Source organism: Mycteria americana, chromosome 11 (assembly GCF_035582795.1).
Source record: "Mycteria americana isolate JAX WOST 10 ecotype Jacksonville Zoo and Gardens chromosome 11, USCA_MyAme_1.0, whole genome shotgun sequence".
NCBI classification, from domain to species: domain Eukaryota; kingdom Metazoa; phylum Chordata; class Aves; order Ciconiiformes; family Ciconiidae; genus Mycteria; species Mycteria americana.
Genome location: NC_134375.1, coordinates 20,883,344 through 20,906,751, shown reverse-complemented (window position 1 = coordinate 20,906,751; position 23,408 = coordinate 20,883,344). Strand labels below are relative to the sequence as shown.

General features: G+C 43.9%; 1 protein-coding gene across 4 annotated transcripts in view; it reads left to right on the top strand.

The window, feature by feature from the left end:
• The window catches only part of SETD5 (SET domain containing 5), a 69,292-nt gene that overhangs the window by 44,330 nt on the left and 1,554 nt on the right, over window positions 1–23,408 (top strand). For 3 of the 4 annotated variants that reach the window (XM_075514299.1, XM_075514301.1, XM_075514300.1), the window contains exons 14-23: window positions 715–978; window positions 1,844–2,164; window positions 3,754–3,996; window positions 8,113–8,242; window positions 9,474–9,727; window positions 12,271–12,327; window positions 13,803–14,270; window positions 16,064–16,350; window positions 19,378–19,511; window positions 23,320–23,393. In XM_075514299.1, the coding sequence (XP_075370414.1) occupies window positions 715–978; window positions 1,844–2,164; window positions 3,754–3,996; window positions 8,113–8,242; window positions 9,474–9,727; window positions 12,271–12,327; window positions 13,803–14,270; window positions 16,064–16,350; window positions 19,378–19,511; window positions 23,320–23,393 (2,232 nt within the window). Of the gene's footprint in view, window positions 1–714; window positions 979–1,843; window positions 2,165–3,753; window positions 3,997–8,112; window positions 8,243–9,473; window positions 9,728–12,270; window positions 12,328–13,802; window positions 14,271–16,063; window positions 16,351–18,101; window positions 18,203–19,377; window positions 19,512–23,319; window positions 23,394–23,408 lie in introns of those variants that run through there. The other variant, XR_012777502.1, reaches the window with a different exon arrangement.

The window sequence follows — 23,408 nt, the reverse complement described above, 5'->3', positions numbered from 1 at the left end:
AGCATTATTGTACTGAGCCTTTTATATGCATAATTACCAATTATTTCTGACACAGCTAGGTGATAAGATTTCCTGTCCTTTCTGTTTACCTTATAAATACCTTTGTTTTGTCTCTGTATTCTCTCATGTTCCGTTTTTCTTATCCACTATGTAAGCTGCTTAGACAAGAGCTTTTATTTTTGAGCTGGGTGATCTCCTGACATCAGGGAAGGAATGAATCTGGATCATTTTAGTCAGTTTGTGTGGTGTGTTACACTTGCTGCAAATTACTGATTCACTTACTTCTCTTGCCTCTGGCTTCTGTTTGCTTCTAATGTTTGGCCATTAGCGAGTAGCTCTATTTGTTTCCAAGTCGTCTCTTCACTCTATTTATTCTTTCTTACGGTTTTTAGTTCTTCAAAATTATGCATTTCCTTGTGGCTATTTTATAAATATAACTCAGTAGTATCTAAGCGGTCCTATTTAAGAACAAAGTCTTGTTCTTCTAGTAACTCTATGAACACATGATTATGTTGTTGTTGTTCTGGGAAATTTGCCATGTTGAAAAATGCAAATATCTGAAAAGAACTGCTTCTCTCTGTCCCCTTTCTGGCTCTTGTCATTGCTATTTGGCAGTTGTTCTCCTTCCTGTGCTGCATCCCATATCTGTTCTTGCCTCCTCCTCTTTATGTGCATAATTTGCAGTGCTGACTTAAATTTACTCTTGTGTTCTAGTCCCGGGAAGACAGGAAGGTAGAAGCCATCATGCACATGTTTGAAAACTTGGAAAAGAGAAAGAGGAGACGAGAGCAGCCATCAGACCGTAACAGCACTGATGCTGAAATCAACATCAATTCTGAAGCTCCTGAGCTGGAGGAAATAAAAACAGAGGCTCCTGAAACTGAAGACGGAAGTTCAGCACTGAGTGCTGCTGCTCCGAATGTTTCTAACAGTAACAGCAGTACTGGGGTGAACACACGACGGTCTTCACAAGTAGCGGTAAGATGAAGATAGGACTGTTTAATAGCTTGTACCAAGTTCAGATGCAGCATATCTGATCATAAGATCATTCACGTTGGGAGGAGCTTCATGGGGTCTCTAATCCGTTCTGCATCAGGCAGGGTCAGCTCTGAGGTCAGACCGGGTTGACCAGGGTTTTACCCAGTCTTGTCTTGAATACCCCCAAGGACGGAGATTGCACAGCCCCTCTGGGAAACCTCTTCCAATTCATGACTGTTCTCATGGGGAAAAAAAATTTTGGCTTGTATCTGGTCTGAACCTCTCATTTCAGTGTATGTACATTGACATGCCAGTGCATCTTGGTGGCTTCAGTTTGGATGTGGGAAGACTGCTATTAGGTCCCCCTAAGTCTTCTCTTCTCTGGGCTGAACAAGCCCAGCTCCTTCACCGAGTGGGCCCCTTCTGTACTGGTGTGAGCTTAAGCTGGATGTGTAACTGCAGTGATTGAGGAATTCTTTTTCTTTGTTTTTTTGGCCCGATCTACTTTGGACGCATGTGTTCCCATTATATGCCAGGGCCCAGATACTTGCCTGGAATGATACATGTCAGCTCAGATCAGGAGTAAGAGCAGCTACCTTGAGACAAGTGGCAAGTTTCATACTGCTGCTTTCTTCCTTAAAACTAGTGTTCTGGTTGACCCCTTTAAGAACACAACAGACAAAATGATAATGTGCCAGAGTTTTAGAAGGGTCCCCAAAGCCATCTTATAGGCCAATACAAACAGGGTCCAACCAGATTTTATGAGTCGGGTAGCGTCAATAAATAAATCTCAATCCTTGATCCTGTATGCAGAGAAAAGGAATACTCTTAGAGGTGCTCGGACTAATGACAGTTTATATTGTAGGATGCCGTCCCTGAAAAAACAGTTACTAAGCCAGCTCCAGCAAAACCCTCCAGGCCCCGACCAAAAAGTCGCTTCTCTCGATACCGGACCAGTTCAGCACAAAGACTGAGAAGGCAGAAACAAGCCAGTTCCCAGCAAGCTGAACTCGCACAGGCTGTCCCAGAGGAAGGAAGCACTGCCAGCTTGGTAACCACAACAGATGTCAGCAATGTGGAAGGTCCAGGAGAAGGCAGACAGTTGACGGGATCTGACCCAACTGCTATCCTGGCTGCAGGATCTCAGTCTAATCGAGCTGCAGTAAAGTACCCCAAAACTAAAAAGGTAAATATGATCAAGTGCTCAGACTGGAGAGGGGAAAAAGAGGTTTTGTGTGGCCTTTGGGGAAATGTTGGCTCAGGGGAAACAGTTCTTCAAAATAGTTGGAATTATGTGACTATATTTTCTCTATTATTTGTTCTATGGTGGCTAAGAGCCCTCATCGTGGTTCAGAATCTGGCTGCTCGGCCCTGTACACACAAAGATCAGAAGAAGAAATTAGCTGATCTTTACAGCAAGTCTACATAGACCTTAGATACTGACAGGGTGGTACAGGTGCAACAGGAAGGGTCTCACTTTTGGGTATGGCAAAAAGTCTAGAAAAAGGCAAATTATACAGCTTTGTGTATGTGGGGAAGAAACTGCTTCCAGCTTGAGAGGCCCTGGGGGAGAAGGGTTGGAGGGGCTTGGCAACATAAGGAATTGGGTGCTGGAGGCTGAGCCCTGGGTGAGGGAAGCAAAAAGCAGATGTTTCAGTACTGGTGTTGGAGGGCTTGGGAGATGGCTGGCAAAGGCCAGGAGGACAACAAACTGTTTGTGTTGTTTGTGCAGAGGAACAAGGTACTAATAGAAAGATGGGGAGAGCTGATGTGTTTGGATCTATACACAGTAAGCTAGCAAAAGCTTTTGGCGGCAGCATGCAAACGTGGTTGTTACAACTGTGATGGGGTAGCTGGCATTTAAAAAATAGATGCTGATAGTTTGGAACAAAGAGCACTAGCTTTTGGGCCCAAAAGAAAGGATGTTTATTAGAAAAGGTTGGATGCATATGATCTCAAGAAGTTTTCTGCTTACTCCCAGTGTCTTAGGAGCAAGGAGAAAAAGACTGTCAACTAAGAAAGTTACCTTAAGTCAAGCAGCATAGAGGTGTAGTGAGACTGACTTAAAAACCAACAAAACCCCCTTGAAATAACCAGGGTGTTGCATCTTGTGAAGTATAGTAAAATAAAGGTTCTCTTGTGTATACCAGCAAGAGAATGAAGAGAGAAAAGTGGAGCCATTATGTAGTAAAGATCCACTGGAATTTAAAAATAAATTTTAAATGGCATAAAAATGTATTTGGTGTGGGAATCAATGGCAGTATCTTTTTGGGATGGGGTGGGATGGCAGACTGGGGGGTATTTGTTTAGGACAAAGTAGAAGAGGTTAGCTTTCAGCTTAGAATTGAAGACCTAGAGGGAACGTGACTGCGGACTATAATGTACAAGCTGGGAGAAACTTGGAAAGGAGGAAAAACTGCAGAAGCTAGCACGCGGCTGCCACGTACTGGGCATAAATTAGCCATTAGTACATTTAGGCTTGCAGCTAGAAACTAGTTTTGAGCAAGGTGATCAAGTTTTGGGAGAACCCTCTGATAAGCTTAATGGAGCATAAAATTGAGCTACTTCCGTAAAACTGGATTACCTGTTGTGCCTGCAACAGGTGAGAATTGGGTTTGACGCAGGAAGCCCTGGCTGTGTTCCTTCCTGTTGAGGAGGAGGGAGGTTTTAGTACGTGAGCTGACCTGAGCATTGCTTCCCCATACGCCTCTGTGCCATACTGCCTTTCTTCTTCACCTATGCTAGTTGCATTGACACGTGTGTTTTCTCTTTCAGTATCTTGTTACCGAATGGCTAAATGACAAGGCAGAAAAGCAGGAGTGCCCTATTGAATGCCCTCTGCGCATTACTACAGACCCAACAGTTTTGGCAACTACCCTGAATATGTTGCCAGGTCTCATCCACTCCCCGCTAATTTGTACCACACCTAAACACTACATTCGTTTTGGTTCGCCCTTCAATCCTGAGAGACGTCGAAGGCCCTTTCTGTTGGATGGAATTTACAGCTCCTGTAAAAAGGTATGTTTGCTCATGTCTTACCTTCAGGGACTATATACTCATCAAGCTCTTACTGGCACCCTTGTAAAATTGCTGTGTCCTCTTTGAGCCTATTTCCATGTATTCCTGCTGAGCTGGCCTTGCCTGGTGTGTCGATGCAGTCCCCAGGCTGTGTCTGCTGACCCTCTCCTAGCTGGGGTTCAGTCTTCATCCTTGCCTTTTACCATAGTAGAACAACTGTTCTGTGACTCTCCTCTTAGAAACACATACTTTCAAATCTGCAGTGGCTGTTTATTATCCAGCATATGCGATTCAAGGAGTTTTAATTGTTGCCCTTAGAATGTTTTATGTTACTATTGTCACAGTCAGAGGATGGTTGGCATTGTGGGGATAGGACAGTGTTGCAAAAGACATCAATGCAGTGCCTCAGTCAAGATCTGTTGTCTTTGGAGAGCCTTTGTTGTTTAGCTAAGCTTTGAGTTTGCCTCTTCACAAGAGCAAGCCCACAGCTCTTTGTTTGGGATCATAGACTGTCTGTCTACAGCAGATACTTGCGGCCGTGCAGGAAGCCTGAACTGAGCCCAGCTGAGGACTTCATTCCTCCAGAGATGGTATGTGGCCAGTAAATGCTAGCATTTACCCATCCACAGGGAAACAGTAGTTCAGGTTAGTTTGCTCAGTCAGATTTCTATCAGAATCCATCTTGCCTATCGTCTGTCAGCTTTGCTCAGAGACTCTTCCAGTTCCTGTGTGATTACCTGAGAACAGTTTTATGGAAATCCTTTCTGATCTTCCAGTCTTGGGAGCTTTCCGAGTCAGGTTACCACATCCTGGTTTCTTTGCCTTCCTTTGAGGGGGTTTTTCCAGAGAGAAGCTTTGGACTTCACTGTTTCCACCTTCAGCCAATTTGTTGTCAAGCCCTAACAGGCACCTACAAAAAGAAGCTAAGGTCTCTCTTGGGTATCTCCTTCATAAGTAAAGCTCTTCATGGTTCGTATATACTTGTGTGAACAAAACCATGTTTGTTTCCATGTGCCTGGGCAATCTCCCCATGCATCTTTAAGCTGAGAACTGCCAGGTTTGAGCTGATTTTTTGACCCTTAACGGTGTCTTTGAGCCTCAGGGAAGAGAGAAGCATCCACAGCAAAACTGGCAGAGTTATTCTGAGTTCTCTGCTTGGTGCATTTGCAACTAGCCAGCAAGCTCACAATTCAGTGAAAACTGTTGTCATGGAACAAGTCTTCCAATCTCTTGCTACATTTGGCTATTTTCTAGTCATATGATAATTCTTACTGCTGGAGAGGGAATGGACTAGTCTCACTATGGATGACTTGCATTTAGTCCACATCTTCCCTTAAGCTGAGTCCAAAACTGGATGTTGTGTTGCAGCTGGAGCGTTTTCAAAGCAGAACATTGCTCTGTGTCTTGTAGCCTATACCCATTTTGTGCATCCCAGTATGATGACTGAGTTTTCTTTGACAGGTTGATTTAGACTCGTGTTCCGTTCGTGATTTTAGAACAACACATTAGTTTTCTAGCCTGTAATTTTAGAAGTGATTGTTTCTGGCTTGATAGGGTACTTTGTTCTAGCCTGCACTGAGCTGTGTCCTGTTTTTCCCCTTGTTTCTCCCAGGTTGGCATCATCTGAAAACTTAAGTACACTGTCTGTTCCATTATCTAAATAATTAATAAAATACTGAAAGCTTCTGTGTCCAGAACAGATGTTGCAGAAAGTAATTTGTTAATTTCTACTTTGTGAAAGTAAATGATCGATAACTGTTCTAGTAAGGAGTTTCATCCACTTTGTAGGAGTTCCCAGCTTTTTCATGGAAAATGCTTTGTATCATTCGGTGTTTTTATCACTAACAGTCTGGAGATGTGGAAAAAGTCTGCTTCTCATGTTCAGGAATGTTTAGGAAACTTTTACAGGGAAGACCTCCTTTTCAGCCAGCTGAGGTCTAGAAACGGTCCAGAACTTGATGACATTGCTCTCTCAAGACCTGACCTTTCTGTCTTGTCTGCTTCTGACTACTCAGTCAGGAAGGTTGATTTATAAAGGCTGTTGAAATAGATCACATATGTTCTTGAATTGTCAGCAGGCCTCTTTCTTAAACTACTGAGGACGGTGCCAGAAAACCTCAGCTGATGATCTCAGTTTGCATCCAAAGCATGCCAATGTCTGAGCCTTGCAAGGAAACTGAACTGTATAACCTGCTGTCCTGGTTTCAGCTGGGATGGAGTTAATTTTCTTCCTAGTATCTGGTATAGTGCTGTGTTTTGGATTTGGTAGGACAATAATGTTGATAACACACTGATGGTTTGGCTGTTGCTAAGTAATGCTTACGCTAGTCAAGGACTTTTCAGCTTCCCATGCTCTGCCGGGCGCACAAGAAGCTGGGAGGGGGCACAGCCAGGACAGCTGACCCCAACTGCCCAAAGGGCTATTCCATACCATACGGCGTCATGCTCAGTATAGAAACTGGGGGGAGCTGGCTGGGGGGCAGCGATCGCTGCTCGGGGACGGGCTGGGCATCAGTCAGCGGGTGGCGAGCAATTGCATTGTGCATCACTTGTTTTGTACATTCTTTTATCATCATCATTATTATTATCATTATTTTCTCTTCCTCTGCTGTCCTATTAAACTGTCTTTATCTCAACCCACGGGTTTTACTTTTTTTTTTTTCCCCGATTCTCTCCCCCATCCCACCGTCCCACCGGGGGGGAGGCTGAGCAAGCGGCTGCGTGGTGCTTGGTTGCCGGCTGGGGTTAAAGCACGACACCTGCTCACCTTAATCACACATTGTACAGTGACTTGGCTGTCAGATCAGATGCCGCATTTGAGGTAGCAGCGCTCCAGACTGGCTGGCACTTCTCACTTTTCCTGGTGGCCGCAGTGGAATCCATTGAGTTATATCTGAACAGAGAAGAAGCGTCTGCTGTACAGTAGTGAAGGCCATCAAAATAGATCCTGTCACCTGCTCTTCATCCTCGCATTGAAGTTTTCACTTTGAGGATTGTGGCCACTGAGTTTCTGATGCGCTTTCATGATAGCTTTGAGGAATCATAAGACATATATGTGTATCTCTAATAGGATACATATTGCTGGCATGCAGATGAACTGTGGATTACTGAAAGGTAAACTTATGATTTTAAACCTCTCTGGGAGAAGAAAAGACTGGTAAAGTGAGTCCCTTGGGTAAACTACACAAATGCAAATTACTGTTTGGTTTTTTCAGCAGTTTGCTGTCATTTTACTGAATCACCTGGGTGTTTTCTCTTATATTGTGGCAGTTATTTTTTTTCTAGTAAAGTAAGCAAAGGTTTCCTGCCTGTCATCAGGAGTCAGTTTGTGTCAAGATATAGGGCTAGCACACCCACTGGAGCAGCTGATTTGCTGAGACTTCAATTCATGTTCACTTGCATGAGATGTGAAACATTCTTTATTGTCCGTGTTCAGAAGATCACTGTGACTTTTATCTCTTGTTAGTAGCTGAAGAAAAGGTTTGCCTTTATTATTCTCTTCTTGTTTTAGCCCCCTTGAAAACTGCTGCTTGCATTTTATCAGATTTTTTTGCTCTTTGTCTCTAACACCAAGCACAGTCCTGGAAGAATTGTTGTCCTGGAAGATTAAACTCAGCCATTTCTCTGCTGGAATTGTTAGAGCAGAATCTACATTAAGCTCTAATATGCCTTAGTGGAGCAGGAGGACAGTGTGTTTGTGCTCCTGGGCAGGAAACAGCTTTTTTACAAAAATCAGGGTTTTAAGATAGTTCATCATATTTATCTCCCTTTTCTTTTAATTAAGATTGCTTTTAATAGTTTTTAGCTGCCAGTTTTGCATTTTATCTATTTATAATTTGCTCTTTACTTATCTTTGTGTTATTGCTGAAGACTGCTGATCCCCAGAATACATCTCATCAAGAGCACATAGTCAGCCCCATCACAGTAGGTGGTAGACTCAGTGCTAACAGCTGTGTTCTGACGGGTTCCTGTCTGAGCGCAGGCGAAGGAGGTAATACCAGTGTTCTGAGCAGTCTGCCCTGCTGCACAGAAGTGTAGGAGTTTGAGTACATCTGGCAAGATGACATGGAAAGTACCGGAGGGGTTGCACGTTTATGTAGTCTCGTTCTGTTTCAGCGCTGGATCAAACAAGCCCTGGAAGAGGGGATGACTCAGACCTCACCAGCTCCGCAAGAGAACAGAACCCAATGTCTATACCAAAGTAACGAGAACAGCAGTTCTTCCAGCATCTGCAAAGATGACACAGGTAAGGGCTCAGCACCGTCAGGGCAGCGTGGGTACTTGCGTGAAACTGGGGAAGCTGCTGAATAACAAAGGCAGCTCCCCAGGATGACATCTTAATGTGTACTGCTGCTTGATGGCACAGCTTTGTGGCAGGTGAGAATGTTACTTTGCCCTTCATTCAAATTTCTGCAGACCCATTCGAGCTTGAGCATGTGTAAAGTTTCTCAGTATTTTCCTGTGAAAAGATAATCAATTTATCTTGCATCATCAACCTCTGCCCTGTGATCATTTGTCCAATAGAGGGGGGAAAAAAAAAAAAAAGAGTACAATATCATCTCTCTTCAGCAGGATGCTGTTAGATGGACAACTAAATATCTGCTGACTATAGGAAGATATAGCAAAGTCTCACAGGCACGTATGTAATAAGCGAACGATTAAGTAAGTCTCAAAGATGGAGAAGATAAAATCTGTGAGTAAAGCAGCAGAATGGTTAAATATTGTGTCTGAATCTTTCTACAGAGAAAGAGGGTGAAGATCTGCCCAGTCAGGGATCAGTTTTCCGAGGACGACAGACAGGAAGCTAGACAACACACAGATAATACAGAATTGATTATTGAAAAGTTAGATGAATAAGAAGTGAACAGAGTGCCAGAACCAATAAATGCACGTCTCTGAGCAAGACCTGAAGAAGCAAACAACTGAACTGCAGAATTTACTGAATACTTTTTTTTTTTAAACTGAGCATCAAAAAAAGATATTATTTTGAATAATATCTTTGAGGGAAAGGCATTAATCCTTTGTGGGAGTGAAATGTGTTTGGGCTGTATTGATGTAGCCTATAGGGAACTATTAGGTTCAGGCAATGAAAATTGAGCTGTCTGTGGTTTCTTCATAGTGGTGACAGTGACATGTTCTTCTGACCCTTCTCCTCCCCTCTTTTTATCCCTTCCTGGCTCCTTTTCCCCTAGCTCCCTCTTGTACTTACTTTCTTCTAGTTGAAATATTTCCTTTCCTTGTTCATTGTATGTTCCTGATTATGTATTGTTCTGTTATCAGTATCTAGACATGTCTCAAGACTGGTGTAGAAGTACTTCAGTGGTACTTCATTTTTAGGAATCTTTTGTAGTCACATTGGAGACTTATGGGCTCCATTTGGGCTGGGAGTAGGGGGAAGGAGACAGCGTGCGATTTGCACATGGTTAATGGTTAAGGTTAATGGTTCAGCCCTGTCCTCAGCTCAGTTTGTTTTTCAGACTTGCTGAGTCCCCTGAAGAAATGGAAGTCTCGCTACTTGATGGAGCAGAACGTTAAGAAGTTGCTGAGGCCGCTGTCTCCCATCACCCCTCCGCCTCCCATCCCTTCAGTTCCTGGCTCAGCGAGCCCACAGCTGGCTACACCCTGCTCATCACTGCCAGGAGAGGAGGAGAGTCGCAATGGTTATGGCATGATGTTCTCACCAATTCCTTCTCTGGCTGCTAGTCGCTGCAATACTCCACTACAGTTTGAGGTAAATCTGACTGGGGACTGGGAATGCTAAAAAGAGAGGAACTGGAATATTTGCAGCAGCGGTAGCACTAGGGACACCTTCCTTTTTGGGTATGTGGCTATATTCCTGAGCAGCATCATAGTGTCAGACTCAAGAGCACTGCTGCCTTTCTCCTTCATTCGACTTCTGGCCAAATCTCCTGCTCTATTAAATGTCAAACCTTGCTGCATCCCAGCCTCCCCTCACTTCATAGCTATCTGTAACAGTAGTCTAATTCTTTTCTCCACTTCTGCACAGTAGCTCCCAAATTTTGCAGGCTTTTCAGTATTCTTTAGTCATCTTCCCCACTTCAGATCTCTGTGCCAGTGTGGCTTCCAGTCCCTGCCTCTTCCAAGGAGTGCAACAGTGCTCCACTTCTCAAAGGCTGTCTGGCATCCTCGGCTCCTCTTTCCCTAAAGAGCTTTCAGTAACCTCAAGTATGGTAGAAATACTTCACATCAGCTTCCACTATATCCTTTGGTTTTCCTTTCCCTTGATTGGGTAGAAGGAAAATACCTTATACCTTTGACTTCTTGATAGTTTCCTTTAGCAAAAATTTGCAGAAGTGCTGAAGAGGCTGTGTAGGTGGTTTCCCTTGGTCTAAACTCTGTGGAAGAGTTATCAGCATCCATCCAGCTAGGACCTTCCACTTTGTGTTGCTGCTCTGTGCCTGTGAATAGGGATCATGCTGTTTGCAGTTTTAGTTTTATTTTCTAGTATTGCATATTTTCATTTTAAAAAAATGGAACTCTTCAGACCGGCTGCTCACACTCTGCCAGTTAAAACCATTAAAAAAAGAATTTGTGCAGTGACAGACTGCTCCATACTAGGGACTGCTTTGCAGGAATCCCTCATCTGTTTTGCAACAGGGCAAACAGTCCTTTGTGGTATTTTTAGCTTAGTCTGCTTTTGATTATTTTCTTTGAGAGCCCTTTCTTGTAAGCTGTCTGAGAGGCAGATCTGTAGAGGTTAGCAGCGAAGACTGTGGAGCATTGAAGAGAGAGATGAAAGATTGTTTCAGGCACAGAGCTTGATTGGAAACGATCCTTACCTTTGCTCTGGTTGAGATGGCAGATCAGGGCATTGTTGCCATGGACCTCCACAGTCTAGTCACTGATTTCCTGTCCCACCTTAGTGTTAGTTGGGATGTAAGACATGGGAAGCCTAGGTTTCACTGGGTATCTGTACCTTACTTGCCCCTTTTACCTTTTTTTCCCCTTGAAAAGAGTCTAACAGCTCAGTAGACCATAGGCTTCTTTGTTCAAACTTTTGTATTTCCCTCAATGCAGCTCACTCGTAATATCACTATTTTAATGTCATGTCTGTTTCATTTAGTTATCATCAATTCTAACTTGAGTGAATGCATCTGCCCATGTATAAAGCATTATACTTCAGTCCTATGGCACTGTGGGAAGAGAACAACAGACAGATTCTTCCATCGGTTCACAAGCTTCCTCAAGCGAGTGGAAGATGTCGCTTGACATCTTGGCTTGCTGGGGAATGCGTTTTTGAAAGCTGTGGCTTTTAAGAAACTTCCTTCTTGATTAATTTCCTAGCTGCTCTCTGAAGAGCTTGTATCATAACCTTTGAAGCTCTGGTTGGTTGTGTTTTTACAGACTTGAGTTTTCTCAGACCCAGTTTTTGGACTTTTTAGATTGGAAACAAATCGGAGGATGCTTAGCCCCTCCCATATTCATAGGAGCTACTAGAAGCATGATGACATACATCTGCTTATTCTGTGGTTTGTAAGAAGCTTTTTTTAGCTAAGAGGTTTCTGAGATTCCTCAGTTTTCTGAGTGTTTCTGCCTTGCAGAGGGCAGTGACTCCTGCCAGATTTCCCTGATGGCAACGTACCCCTGGGAAACCTTCTTCCTTTCTGATTCTATTTTAGGCCTGCTCAGTAGCATGGAAAGGAAAGTTCTTGGGAAGGAGGCCTTAGCCATGCCATCACATGCATACGCTGCCTTCCACTGATAGGTGCTCAGATGATACGACATTTCATAAAGCTGTCCGTTCACACCTCTTCTCTTGACTTTAGCTGGAAAGGTGGCCCACAGTGGATGGAAGGAGACATTTTTGTTTTCTAGTGTAATGCCTGTGAAAGTTCACTATAGTGTTTGGGGGATCTTAGTTTACTTTTTGGGCAAAACCAGGCTTTCCATCTCTCCCATCTTCTCAGACTAAACGCCATAAATGGCTTTCTCTGTATTTCGTGGCGCAAGCTTTATCTGACAGCATCAGAAATATAAAAAATAAGATGCTGCTTCTTTTAACATTTATGTGCTCTGTTTTGGGTACTAAGTTATAGCATGAAACGCAGTAACCCAGTCCTGTCTCTCTGCTTCCAGGAAGCTTTAGAAACCACTTAACCAACAGAGTTGCCATCCAGGCCGGGGCCAGTTCCTGGGATAGTCTTTGTTTAGAATAGCCATTGCTAACCTCTGTGCTTGTTTTTTTTAATGGATTTTGTTTTGCTTCTTGGCTTTTTAAGTAGATGAATAACAAGATGCTTTTCCCTCCTCTAGAACGTATCCTCCCCTGAGAGTTCCCCTGCGCATAGGCCTGAGTCCATGTCACCCGAGGTAGTTATCACACCGTCTCAATTGCATTTGAGGCCGGGAGCGTGTGTGCTTGTGTGTGCGTTTGAGGCCACGGTGGGAGGGGAGGGATGAGAAGTGCGGAGGCGGGTGGGAATAAGGGTGGAGCATTAGTCATAATAAGGCTAAGGAGAGTTTTCAGGGTTATCACAAGAGAGCAAACAAATTGAAGACTGGAATTTTTTATTCCACTTCTTGACACTGGTGGGAAACAGACAGTGTGAAGACTTGGTATGTCTCAGCTACTGAGGTGAAGGCAAGAGGTCTGGGGACCCTGGAAATAACATAATCGACTTCAGCCCCAGCCCAGCAGATAAGTGGTGTGTGATATTTACTCAGTATGTACAGCAAAATGACTACGGGGGAAGACAAGGGAAAACATTCACTAGGAGTTTTGACTTATGAGGACACAGTGGGGCACCTGACCTGCTCTCTTCAGCCTTGATTTATTACCTGTTCACTTGCAGACTTAAAATGTTGAGGAGATGCCAGAAAGTAGTACTTTACCTGCTGGCCTGTTGTAAAATACGAGTGGCAGTACCTCGCTCAGAGACTGTTTCATAGTAGAAAATAAGCACTCATCTCCAGTGTGGCAGATTACTTGGAGCTGTAATACAGCAGAGGAAATATTCTCAGCAGCAGCAGTAGGGCAGAGCTGGTGCCTGGTGCTGCTGTGTTTTTCCCTAAGCGCTATAGTCCTGCAAAGAGGATGAAATTGTGTCAGTTATGCTCATTGTCTGAGATCCTGACATATTAACATGGTGAAGGAGGCGATTATGCCGTTGCCCTGGAGGTTTTTTGGCACTTAACATAGATAAATGGATATACCATTGTGTCACTGCCTAGTGCTCCAGAAACTGTGACAGCGCAAAGATGATGCCATTAGGGTTTTGTTAGAGAATGTAAAATGTAGAAATGCAGTATAAATTAAATGAATGTACTATTGTTGGAGATTTCCGAAGCTCACAATAAGTGAAAACAAATGGCTTGGAGGTCCTGGACGTTTTATTGTTAGGAAGTTAGTAGTGACTGACTTGGGACAGTCAAGAACTTGGCTAATAAAACAGCAAATGGACAGCAGATCTTTTCTGTTCTCTCCCCATAATGAACCTAGCTAGTACTATGTGTTAACATCAACTTTGGGACACATGAGGCAATTGAAAATGTTGGGTTTTCTTCATTGACTGCCTGGGGATGGTGCTGAGCCTTATCCTCTTGCTGCAGTAAGACTGCTAAAGGAGAAGGGGCACCTCGTACTGGACAGCTAAACTGATTATTATTTGGTCTTGGGAATGAGCAGAACAGTGCAGGAAAGGACCAAAGTGGTGATCGGAAAGGAACTGGAAAGCAGGAAGCTAGCATCGTACAGCGTACTTTCTGACTAAGTTTCTCTTCCCACCCTTGCCTGACCCTTTTCCTCACTTCCCACCCCCCGCCTATATCCCTCTTGGACTTTCCAGCTCTGCCTCCGATCCGACCTGGATTTGAAGGGTGGGTACCTGGATTCCGGTGCAAACACCTGCCCAGAACGACCATCGCTGCTCAGCTTTGGATCCTCTGATCTGACTCCACAACCCTCCATAAACTCTGCTTCAGAGATGAACTTCCCAGGGAAAAGCGGGGAAGCACAGATGCTGCTACGAAGCTCTGATCAGGCTTTTCGGACAGAGTTTAATTTAATGTATGCCTTCTCCCCATTGAACGCTATGCCACGTGTAGACGGGTTGTTGCGGGGATCTGCTCCTTTGGGAGAGAGGAAGCCAATGAATTCGGAAGCAGGATGCTGCAGCTCTCCTGCCGAAGGATATTTCAGCAGACATGAGTCAGGGCTGCTTAAAGAGACAGTGCATGGATCCATGTCTCCCTGCGGCGAGAAGGCTTGTGAAGGCGTCAGGTCTGCTCCCCAGAATCCGCCACAAAGGAAGAAGGCAAGTAATTCTTGTAAAAGAAACTCTAAGATTGCAGGAACCTGAGCAGGAGCAGTTGGCACCATGGGAAAGACTTACAGGGGGAACGAAGAGAGCAGGGTACAACTAAAATGTAGGCTGGGCAAGTAATCCAGGCATCCAGTGCCTGGATGAAAACAGTCTGGAAGTTGTTAAAGGAGAGCGAGCTACCCTTTAGGCAAGATTTTGATGTGAGAGGTGGAAGAAAAAGACTGCAATGAAAATACCTGTTCTGGGAGCACAGAAAGGAGAGCATGATGCTGGCAGCTTTCATAAATAGTTGTTAAACTGAGACAAGACCCAGAGCAATAACACAGGGCAACTGTACTAGTTGGTGGAGGTGTTATTTATCAAGGTGAAAAGGGTCCTTACTAGGAAAAAGGGTCTAATGTTTCAAAAGAAAACACAGGCTGTTTATCAGAAGCTACTAAAACATTTCCATTAATATGAAAACACAGTAACATTGCAAGAAAAGTAGATGAAGGTTGTTACTTAAATTTTAGCTCTCTGAAACTGAAACCACAGGAATATTGTTTGAAGAAAGCAAATGCGTATTGATTTCTAATAGCAGGTCAGTGACCCTCATGGGACTAAAACTGAGTGAAAATGATAAATCAGGCGTTGCTATGATAAAACTGGGTACTCATGGGACAAATAAATATACGCTTGTGTAGATGTGTATCGGTGCCTTTTCCTGTACTTAGATTTTTTTTTTTTTTTTTTTCCTGCAAGTGTGGTAACTCAGATCACTTGTATAAGTGTCCAGCTGGATGGAGTATCTTATTTCCATTCCATTTCTGGAGGGTTTTGATTTTTTCCTTTGGTTTTCTTTTAAAGTTACACTTATCTTAAAACCTTCATATGTTGAGTTACTTTTGGAAATATCCCGTTCAAAGCCTTCTGTACAGGCATTGAATCATAGTTGATGAATTCTTCAGCAGAGCTGCCTTCTGTGAGTACTTTTATGGGGTCTGCGCCTCATAATAACTCTTAAGGAAAGGTACAGTGAAAGGTAAGTGCTCAGCTGGAAATACTTGTGTATTTTTGGTTCTGCTGTCCCTGTGTTATGAGACTGCATTATCTAGGACCTTTTGGTCTGTGCCTTTGACAAATCTGAGACTGCTTTGCACAAAATTACATTATACCTTTGCTAAAAGTAGTTTATTTAGGTGATAGTGCTGGAAGGTTGCAATACTGGCTGCTGAACCACCATAGCAGGAACCTGCTCTAAGCAGGTTAAAATTCTGTGCGAGGCTTTACCAAGTTTTTTGCATAAATGTGGCTGAAGTAGTACAGGTGAACAGGACTCTCTGAAGATACCGGTTCTGTGAAGGAGGCTCTTATTACTCTGGTTTTGAGATGTACAGGTGCTGATACACATTTTATATAATGTCACAAACCAGAGAGAGGGAGTGAAGGGTGTTGAGAGGAGGATATAGAGGCTTGATGCTTGAATATGCAAGCATATACTGAAGTAGTGTGGAATTCCAGATTGTTAGAGAAGCAAACCAGCTGGATATTTCCGCTGAAGTATTGGTCATAAAGAGTAAAATGTGGGTGAGCATGGCAGTCAATGAGTAATCCGAATTTGTACCATTTAGCTCTTTTTCCAGAGTGCCTGCAGATTCAGGAAGGTTTTATAATCCCAATATATCTTTTAAAGTTTTATCTGCAAACCCAGAGAAATAGATTTTTAAAATGGTGTGTGGGCACGTTCCTCCCCCTGTCCTAGTCCATTGCGTTCCCTGACTCATGGCTGTATTTTTCTCCCCCAGGTATCTCTACTAGAATACCGCAAGCGGAAACAAGAAGCCAAGGAGGGAGGCGATTCAGTGCGATGTGCAGGGACTCCTACCCGACAGGGCAGCAGCAGTTCTGTGACTGACACAGATGGCAACAGCCTGCCGGGCTCCGTAGTACGAACCCCGTCCTCCCCACAAAGTGGCTTCTCCCCTTCTCATCCCTCCCTGCCTCATGTAGAGGACATCAGCCCACCAGACTCGAGGGGGGCTAGTTCCTCAACATCACTCAGCAAATCCCAGGAGAACATCAGCAGTAGGTGGTGAGTGTTATCCTTGCAAGCAAGCCTGAGATTGCTCCACAGAGAAGGACCAAACTCTCTAGGGGGCATTTCCATAACAATAAGTGCAGTCGGATGGATTTTGTCGCGTCTTTTGGCATTGTTCTCTTTGGTAATTGCTAAACAACCGTGAAGGGTACCAGCAGTCTTTTCAGCCTGCCCTTTAGTTCTTGGTTTAGATATCAAAAATCTGTCTTGAAAGATATGAAGTTAAACAGTTGTTTCTCCTCCACCAGTTTCCTTTTAAGGTCTCAGGTTTGAAGGTCTTACTCTTGTGATGAGAATTTAATCCAGGTCTTTTCTCGCTGAACCTCCACTCTGTTTGGACACGTGTGATACTAAGTCAACTCCTATTCAGAAGGAAAGCTAACAGAGCCCTGTGAGAAGCAGGGACAGCGAAACAACTCCAGCTTCCCTAAAGCCTTGCATGTGTAGCTTGAAGAGCAGCTACCAGACTGCAGTCGGTGGCTTGCCAAAGGCATGGAAAAAACACCTTTATCGTGTTACCATGAGAAGGTTTGATAAGGGGAAGGGCTGGTCTTCAAAAACTTTTGAACGTGATTTTACTACGTCTGGTCCAAAAAATTAAGTACTGCAGCACTGAAATGCGGAGTGTGGCATTATAGTGTCAATGCAGTGATGGTTAGGGCGTTCTGCTGATTGGAGCTATGTGGTACACTGGCTCTGCTGCTTGGTATTCAAATTCTGTTCACGGACACCACGATCAAAAAGGCATATCTTTCTTAATGCTGATTCTCCGCATACGCAGCTGTGTCACTGCTCATGTAATGGTAGGGGGATGGCAAGGGAAGAGATGCTAAGCAATGCTGAAGGTAGCGAGAATTATGAAGTCTATGCTGAAAGTGCTTGAGAAACATTGTTTTGGGTGAATTTACAAGAGTAATAAGATCTGTTTCCTTCCCTTTTCCAATCTTCCATTACTTTTCAAGTGGAGATTTATAGAAATAATTTGTCTTGTACCTCTCTGACAGTACTCTGTCCACCAGGTGACCTTCTGCCAGATGTTGGGACTGGCCACAGCTGAGGCCATCAGCTGATGATTAGTTTATCATCATTATTTCATAATCAAATATTATTCTGTGCAAATGTTGATATCCCGTGCCCTTCTCCTCCTGTGCCACTTCCTTCTGCCTGCAAAAGGGTGAAAGAAAAACCTAGCTGAATGAAAAAAAACACTAGTTCAGGGTGAGGTGTCAGTGTGGCAACCTTGCTCTAGTACGGTGATATATATTCTGTGAGCTTCATTGCTCCTCAGCAAGTGCTCTGGATTCAGTTTCTCACACGGTTTCATGAGTAAGTATTGTGTGGGAATAAAGATCATGTTGTTATGGGACACTGGATATCAAGTGGAAACCATGCTGATACATTTTGAAATGGGATTAAGCAAATTTGCTGCCTTTTAAATTCTTGTTCTTCTGTGTTTTAATGGGCAAGGCTAACAAACGTACAGTCCCCTTCTACTTTTAAAAAATATATTAGAAACTGCGTGTTACTGAGTTAAAGTTGTGACCCAATTTCATCTTTGACTCTGAGTGCTTACATTTCAGATACATTTCCAGACATTCACAATAATACAATACTAGGGACAGAAGAAAATGGTGGGAACTAAAATTACGTGCCTTAATTTTTAGAGTTGTCCAGATTTTTGCTGAATTCTACAATATTTGCCAATAGCTTTCATTTAAAAAAAATTAAGTTTCTGTCTCTTTCAGTTGCCAAGATACAGCCATCACAATGTAAACAGATGTGCTGCTGCCCAGTAAACCCAGCCTTGCAGAAAACTGTCTCCAGCAAAACAATAGCAGCAACGAAGGTGTGAATTCACCCCCTCACCCCATTCACCTCCATGAGGTGTGAACTCTGGCCCCTTCCCCCTTCTGCTTCAGTGAGGGGTGAACTTCAATGTCTGGGCTATTTACTTAAAAAAAAAAAAAAAAAAAAAACTAATGTAAAGCACAGTTTTTAATACATCTTTAAAAAAGAAAAAAAATTAAATACAGAAATCTGTTAATATGGTGTTAAGCTGCATGCTTACGTGGTATGCAGTGCATTTAATATTATACTAAATATTTAAATTCAAGCATTTTTAAGGCGCGTGTTCTTCAGTGTCTAGGGTAAAGGCATTGTGAATCCCTGATCAAGGTGCTACTATCTTACAGGTTAAAACACATATTTCTAAAGAGATTTGGATGGTCCTGTGCATGGTAGATTGGATATTGACCCAAGGGTCTGGGGTTTGTCTGTGGCTCTGTTTTTCTTCTACAGATTGGCTTTAGGAAAGCCACTTCACCTCTGTTTTTTCACCCTCAGACTAGACACTTGTAATATATAATGGAACAAGATCTAGCACTAATCTTGAGCGGAGAGTTTTCACATTACAGAATAAATGGGACAAAGTAGCATTAATGGGCAAAATGGCCAATCTAGCTCTGCTCCAGGAATGTTGCGTTATCTGACTGTACTATCTTGACACTGTATTATCATAAAGGTATTGGTTTTGCTTCTTTTTAGTTTGAATAAAAGTAATCTATGCAAAATAACTGCATCTAATTTTAAGCCAAAACCAGGATTTTCAAAATGCTATTGAATCTCGAAACAATTTTTCTGGGAGAAGGTGTCCTGTAATCAGGTGATCGACTGAACTGGATGTTTATACCACGTTTTTGATAAGAGTAAAGATTTTGTATTTCTGAGGGCAGTGCTATCATGGTAGCCAGTGGATGGCATTCTAAAATCCCACAGGAGGCTATTTACATTGCAAAAGCAGTTCATAAGTTTATTCCTCATCTGTCTAGAGAGCTGGTGGTCTCTGATCCCTCCCTTCTGTGGTAGGGGTTTGCATTTGCGCTAACATCATACAGAATTTAAGCAGAAACTTAAACCTGTCCTGTGATTATACCAAGGACCCCACAGCCCCCTTGTGCGTTGGTCACGTTGCTCTCGGCTGTGCAATAGCAATCCTCAGCCGTTACTGGGTTTTTGTTGCAGGATGGTCCCGACGTCGGTGGAGAGGCTTCGAGAGGGCCGAGGCATACTTGAGAAGGTGCTGCGAAGTGGTGCGAAGGTATCACAGAGAAACGAATCCTCACCTACGTGTGACAGTGCTGTTGAGAGAGATGCAGGTAGGAAGACGAAACTTTTGAACGCTTGGTTGGTGGGAAATGATGGGCTGGGATAACTTTGCAAACTTGTCTATGAAGTGAGTTGTGCCTTCATCTTTAACGTTATCAATGTTTTATGAGAGCCTTCTGCAAACCATACTTTATTGTTGTTCAGATATTGCCTGAGCCTATATCCCTCTTCTGCTAGACCTGGAAGACCTCCAGATTTCTCCAGGGTTTGGATTCAAGACTACCTGCATCTTGGCTCTGGCAGGGACAGCTGCTTTGTCCTTGGACAGATGGGTTAAGCAGCATTGCTTCAATTGCCCCTATATACTGGGGATGAAAGCGCTATCATTTAATAATTCTAGTTGGCTGAACATCCAGATAAATGTATTATCACACTAAAAGGCAGGTGTAGGCTTTAGGCAGTGCTAAGAACTAATTTAGCTTCCAAGCCTTACTTCAGCTCTTTTTGAAGTTACTTGATTCCCCGAGTTATGATATTTGTCAGTTTTGTGAAATGCACCTCCTTACTGAGATGAATTCAGTTCTGTGTTGATGTTCATTTCTTCTCTGAACAAAGCATTGTCCTCATGAAGTAGCATGCAGGGTCAGTGAGGAACTTGAGCTGAAGTTATACCCCTCTTTTATCCATCTGTGGTCTAAAGGTGCGATGTGACTTTCTGTGAGATGGAGAGATTACTTCATCGTTGCCTAATTTCTTAGCTGTGAAATGGAATTATTTTTCTTTTATTTATTTTTCGGTCTCTGTTGAACATGATTGTTTTTTCTCTAACAGATAGTGCCCTCAGAACCCTGATCGCACTTGGCACTTGCAGGGATGGATCATCATGTTTAAATAACTTAATCTGTGTGTTGCCATCAGCCCCTGCTTCCTCATAGCTGACAACTGTTGTTAGAGACTCCTGGCTGATACGGTTGCAGCTTGTTGATGATCTGTAGTAGGGATCTGAATCTCTCTGGAAGCCAGAACCTAGTCGTATGGTATGTTAGACATGGAAGGACTAGAGCCTCTAACCCAGGCTAGCACAGAGCGCTCTCTGGGTAACTCAGCAGCAACAGCAACTTTTGCCTTTGGGGTGTCTCATTTCTGAGCATTTTAGGCGAGTAAGTATTTACTTCATTCCAAATCAGACTTTTTCCCCAGCTGCAGTAAGGTGTATTTGGGAGCACTTTCTGAAAACTGGCCTCTCATCTGGGGTTTTGCTATCTTCTACACCGAAGCACGTCTCTTCTCAATGCCTTTTCTTCATGTAGTCCTGAGAGGGAATCCTCTACCCTATCAAAAATTCCACTGGTTTCATGGGACTCCACTGCGAGCCTGTGTCCTGTCTTTCTCATACCAGTGGAAGTGGCTTTCTCGGTGGTTATTTTTTAGAAGGGGAGGCAAAATCCAGACTCGGAACAGGCCTTTTGCCCACTGTAATCTGTACGGCTCTGGCTCTTCAGTCTCCCCCAAGACTTGGGCTGCAGTTAGACTTTCAGCTACATCGATCCATTCTTATTCCTTGTCATGTAAAACCCATCCCACTCCAGGTTGTGAAAACTTAATCCTGTAGCTGGCAAAAGTCTTTTTGTCTCTTTCAGCCTAGCGCAGCAAAATATATTTTTCTTCTTTTGCATATTCTGGCAATTTCTTCAGTAGCCTGTTTAGATTCTGTGAGCCACCTTCCCTCCCCCAGTTGCTGCTCTGCTTACTGAAACAAATGAGTGGCTGCGTCCCTGCCGTTCCTGGTATCACCTGTAGGAGTTGTGAAGATACACATGATGCTGTTTTACTTGATGCTGTAACAGATAATATGAGGGGAACTAAAAACGCCAGACTCGGATGGTTTGCTGATGGGGCATGTAGGAATGAAATGGAATTTGTGTGCATGCCACACTTGTGAGAATTGCAGCTGCTCTCAGTTAAGGCTGTCACTTCGTACATGCTTCAGGTTGACATAGGCCAGTTCTGCCCAGAAAAGCAGTTCTGCTTTATGTCCTTCCTTGTGCAGGTATTAAGAAATGAGGGAGAGAAGTGTCGGCTTTGTCTTCCTTACATTTACATAAAGCAAATTCAGGAAGGTTATAGTTTATTCACCCTTTGTAATTTAGAGTCTTTTGATAGTCTTTAACTTGTCAAGGTTTTTTCTGTGAACAGGCACTGCCAGTAAACTGTGCAGCCCTGCTGGTGTGCCTGGCCTTTTAAGAAACAATTTCTTCCAGAAATCTTTAGATTTCTTCTGATTCTCATATTCCTGTTAATCACAAGTCTCCTGGATTGAACAGTTAGTCTCTTCTGTGCATGACTGCTTGACAAAACATGCCCCAAACTTCAAGTTTTGCCTCTCTGCAGTGCAGTACTTGGAATGTCACCTACAGCAAACAGCTACTTGATGCATCAGATGTAGCTTCAGAAAATGGAAGGCGGCACAGGATGCGTGCTGGAAGCTTCACACCCCAGTCTCTGTGCAGGTCCTGTGCCCTGAGGAAGAAGGCTTCTGAAGGTCAACAGCAGACAAGACGGCTCCATCCAGATTCCTGTTTAGCTAAGCCAGCAACTGTGATGTAGCACAGAGAGGACAACCGCAGCAAAGCCATGGCACTGCTGACGCTGATGCTCATGTGCCAGTGCATCTGGTGCAAAGCCAGACCTGTCTGGCAGAAGTACAGAGCAGACTAAGGCAGCGTGTCCTGTTTCATGACTGAGACACATCTGTCATGTAAATTTGATACTAATACCAACACTATTTCACCAAGGCATTTCAAACGCGGCTGCTGAGAATCCCTGAGATGCTGCAGATAAACAGCTCTGTCTCATTAGACTGCAACATAACTCTGCTGTGAAATCTTCTAGTCCCACCAGTTTCACTCCCTCCTAAAGAAAGCACGATCGCCAGCCGTAACCCCACGGTTACAGTGGTGGCAACTGAAAAACACGTGGCAAAGTGGCTGGGTCACTTGCAGTAAGTACTTCTTGCCTACCCCAGTTCAGGTTCAGTTATTTGGTAGGACAAGAAGCTCACCCACCCGCTAAGGTATGGGTGCTAGAAAGGCTTGCTCTGTCAAGAAACAGCTTATTTCTCTTGATCTCTCACATAACTAAGGCGGATCGGTGTGTCCTGTGCTGCTGTTACCCCTCAAACCTTTTTCATCATCTTCCCCTGTTTCTGAAATTGGCATTTCTGAGGTCTAAGAGTAACTCCGTCTGGAGCAGCTCAATTGACTTGTAAAGCATAATCCCCAAAACAGCAGCAGGGGTGCTGTCAGCCTTGGCGGCACGGGACTTCAGTCTTCGGCAGTGTCTGGATCTGCCTTTGAGGAAAACCTGCAGCAGGATCCTGCTGACGACCATCTAAGAAGGGACAGTTCTATCTCCCCAGCTCTCGCTGTAGCCAATGCGGATTTCTGCGACCAAGGCTGAGTGGAGAATTGCTGAGTCCTTAGAAACTGTCTTCTGCCTCTCGCATCCTTCTGGAAAGCCAAGGGAGCACAAGCTGTCTGTGTGGTGTCACCAGGTGAAGCCATTCAGATAGGCTGGTCCAAGGCAGGTGAGCTTAGTGCCAAACCAGAGAGAGCTGGGGTAAGGGAAGCAGCGGTTCCTAACACGTATGGCTGATTTATGCATGTGAAGGTTTTCCAGTTGCCTTTTGCTAGGGTTCTTCAGGTTCCGAAACGCTGATGGCTGGAGCAGCCGCTCTTGTCTCAGCTGTAGCCGGATGCAGGACAAGACGGCTGGGGTGTGTGCAGGTGTCATTTGAGAGGGAACTGCTGTGGCCTCAGTCCAGAGGGTGAGGTTTAACATCTTGCCTGTACATTGCAGACACAGCAGAAGGAGACACTCCAGAAGCCCACAAAGGACCAGCAGTTTACAGTCCTTCTCGATACAGCTACCAGGTAAATTCTTTCAGA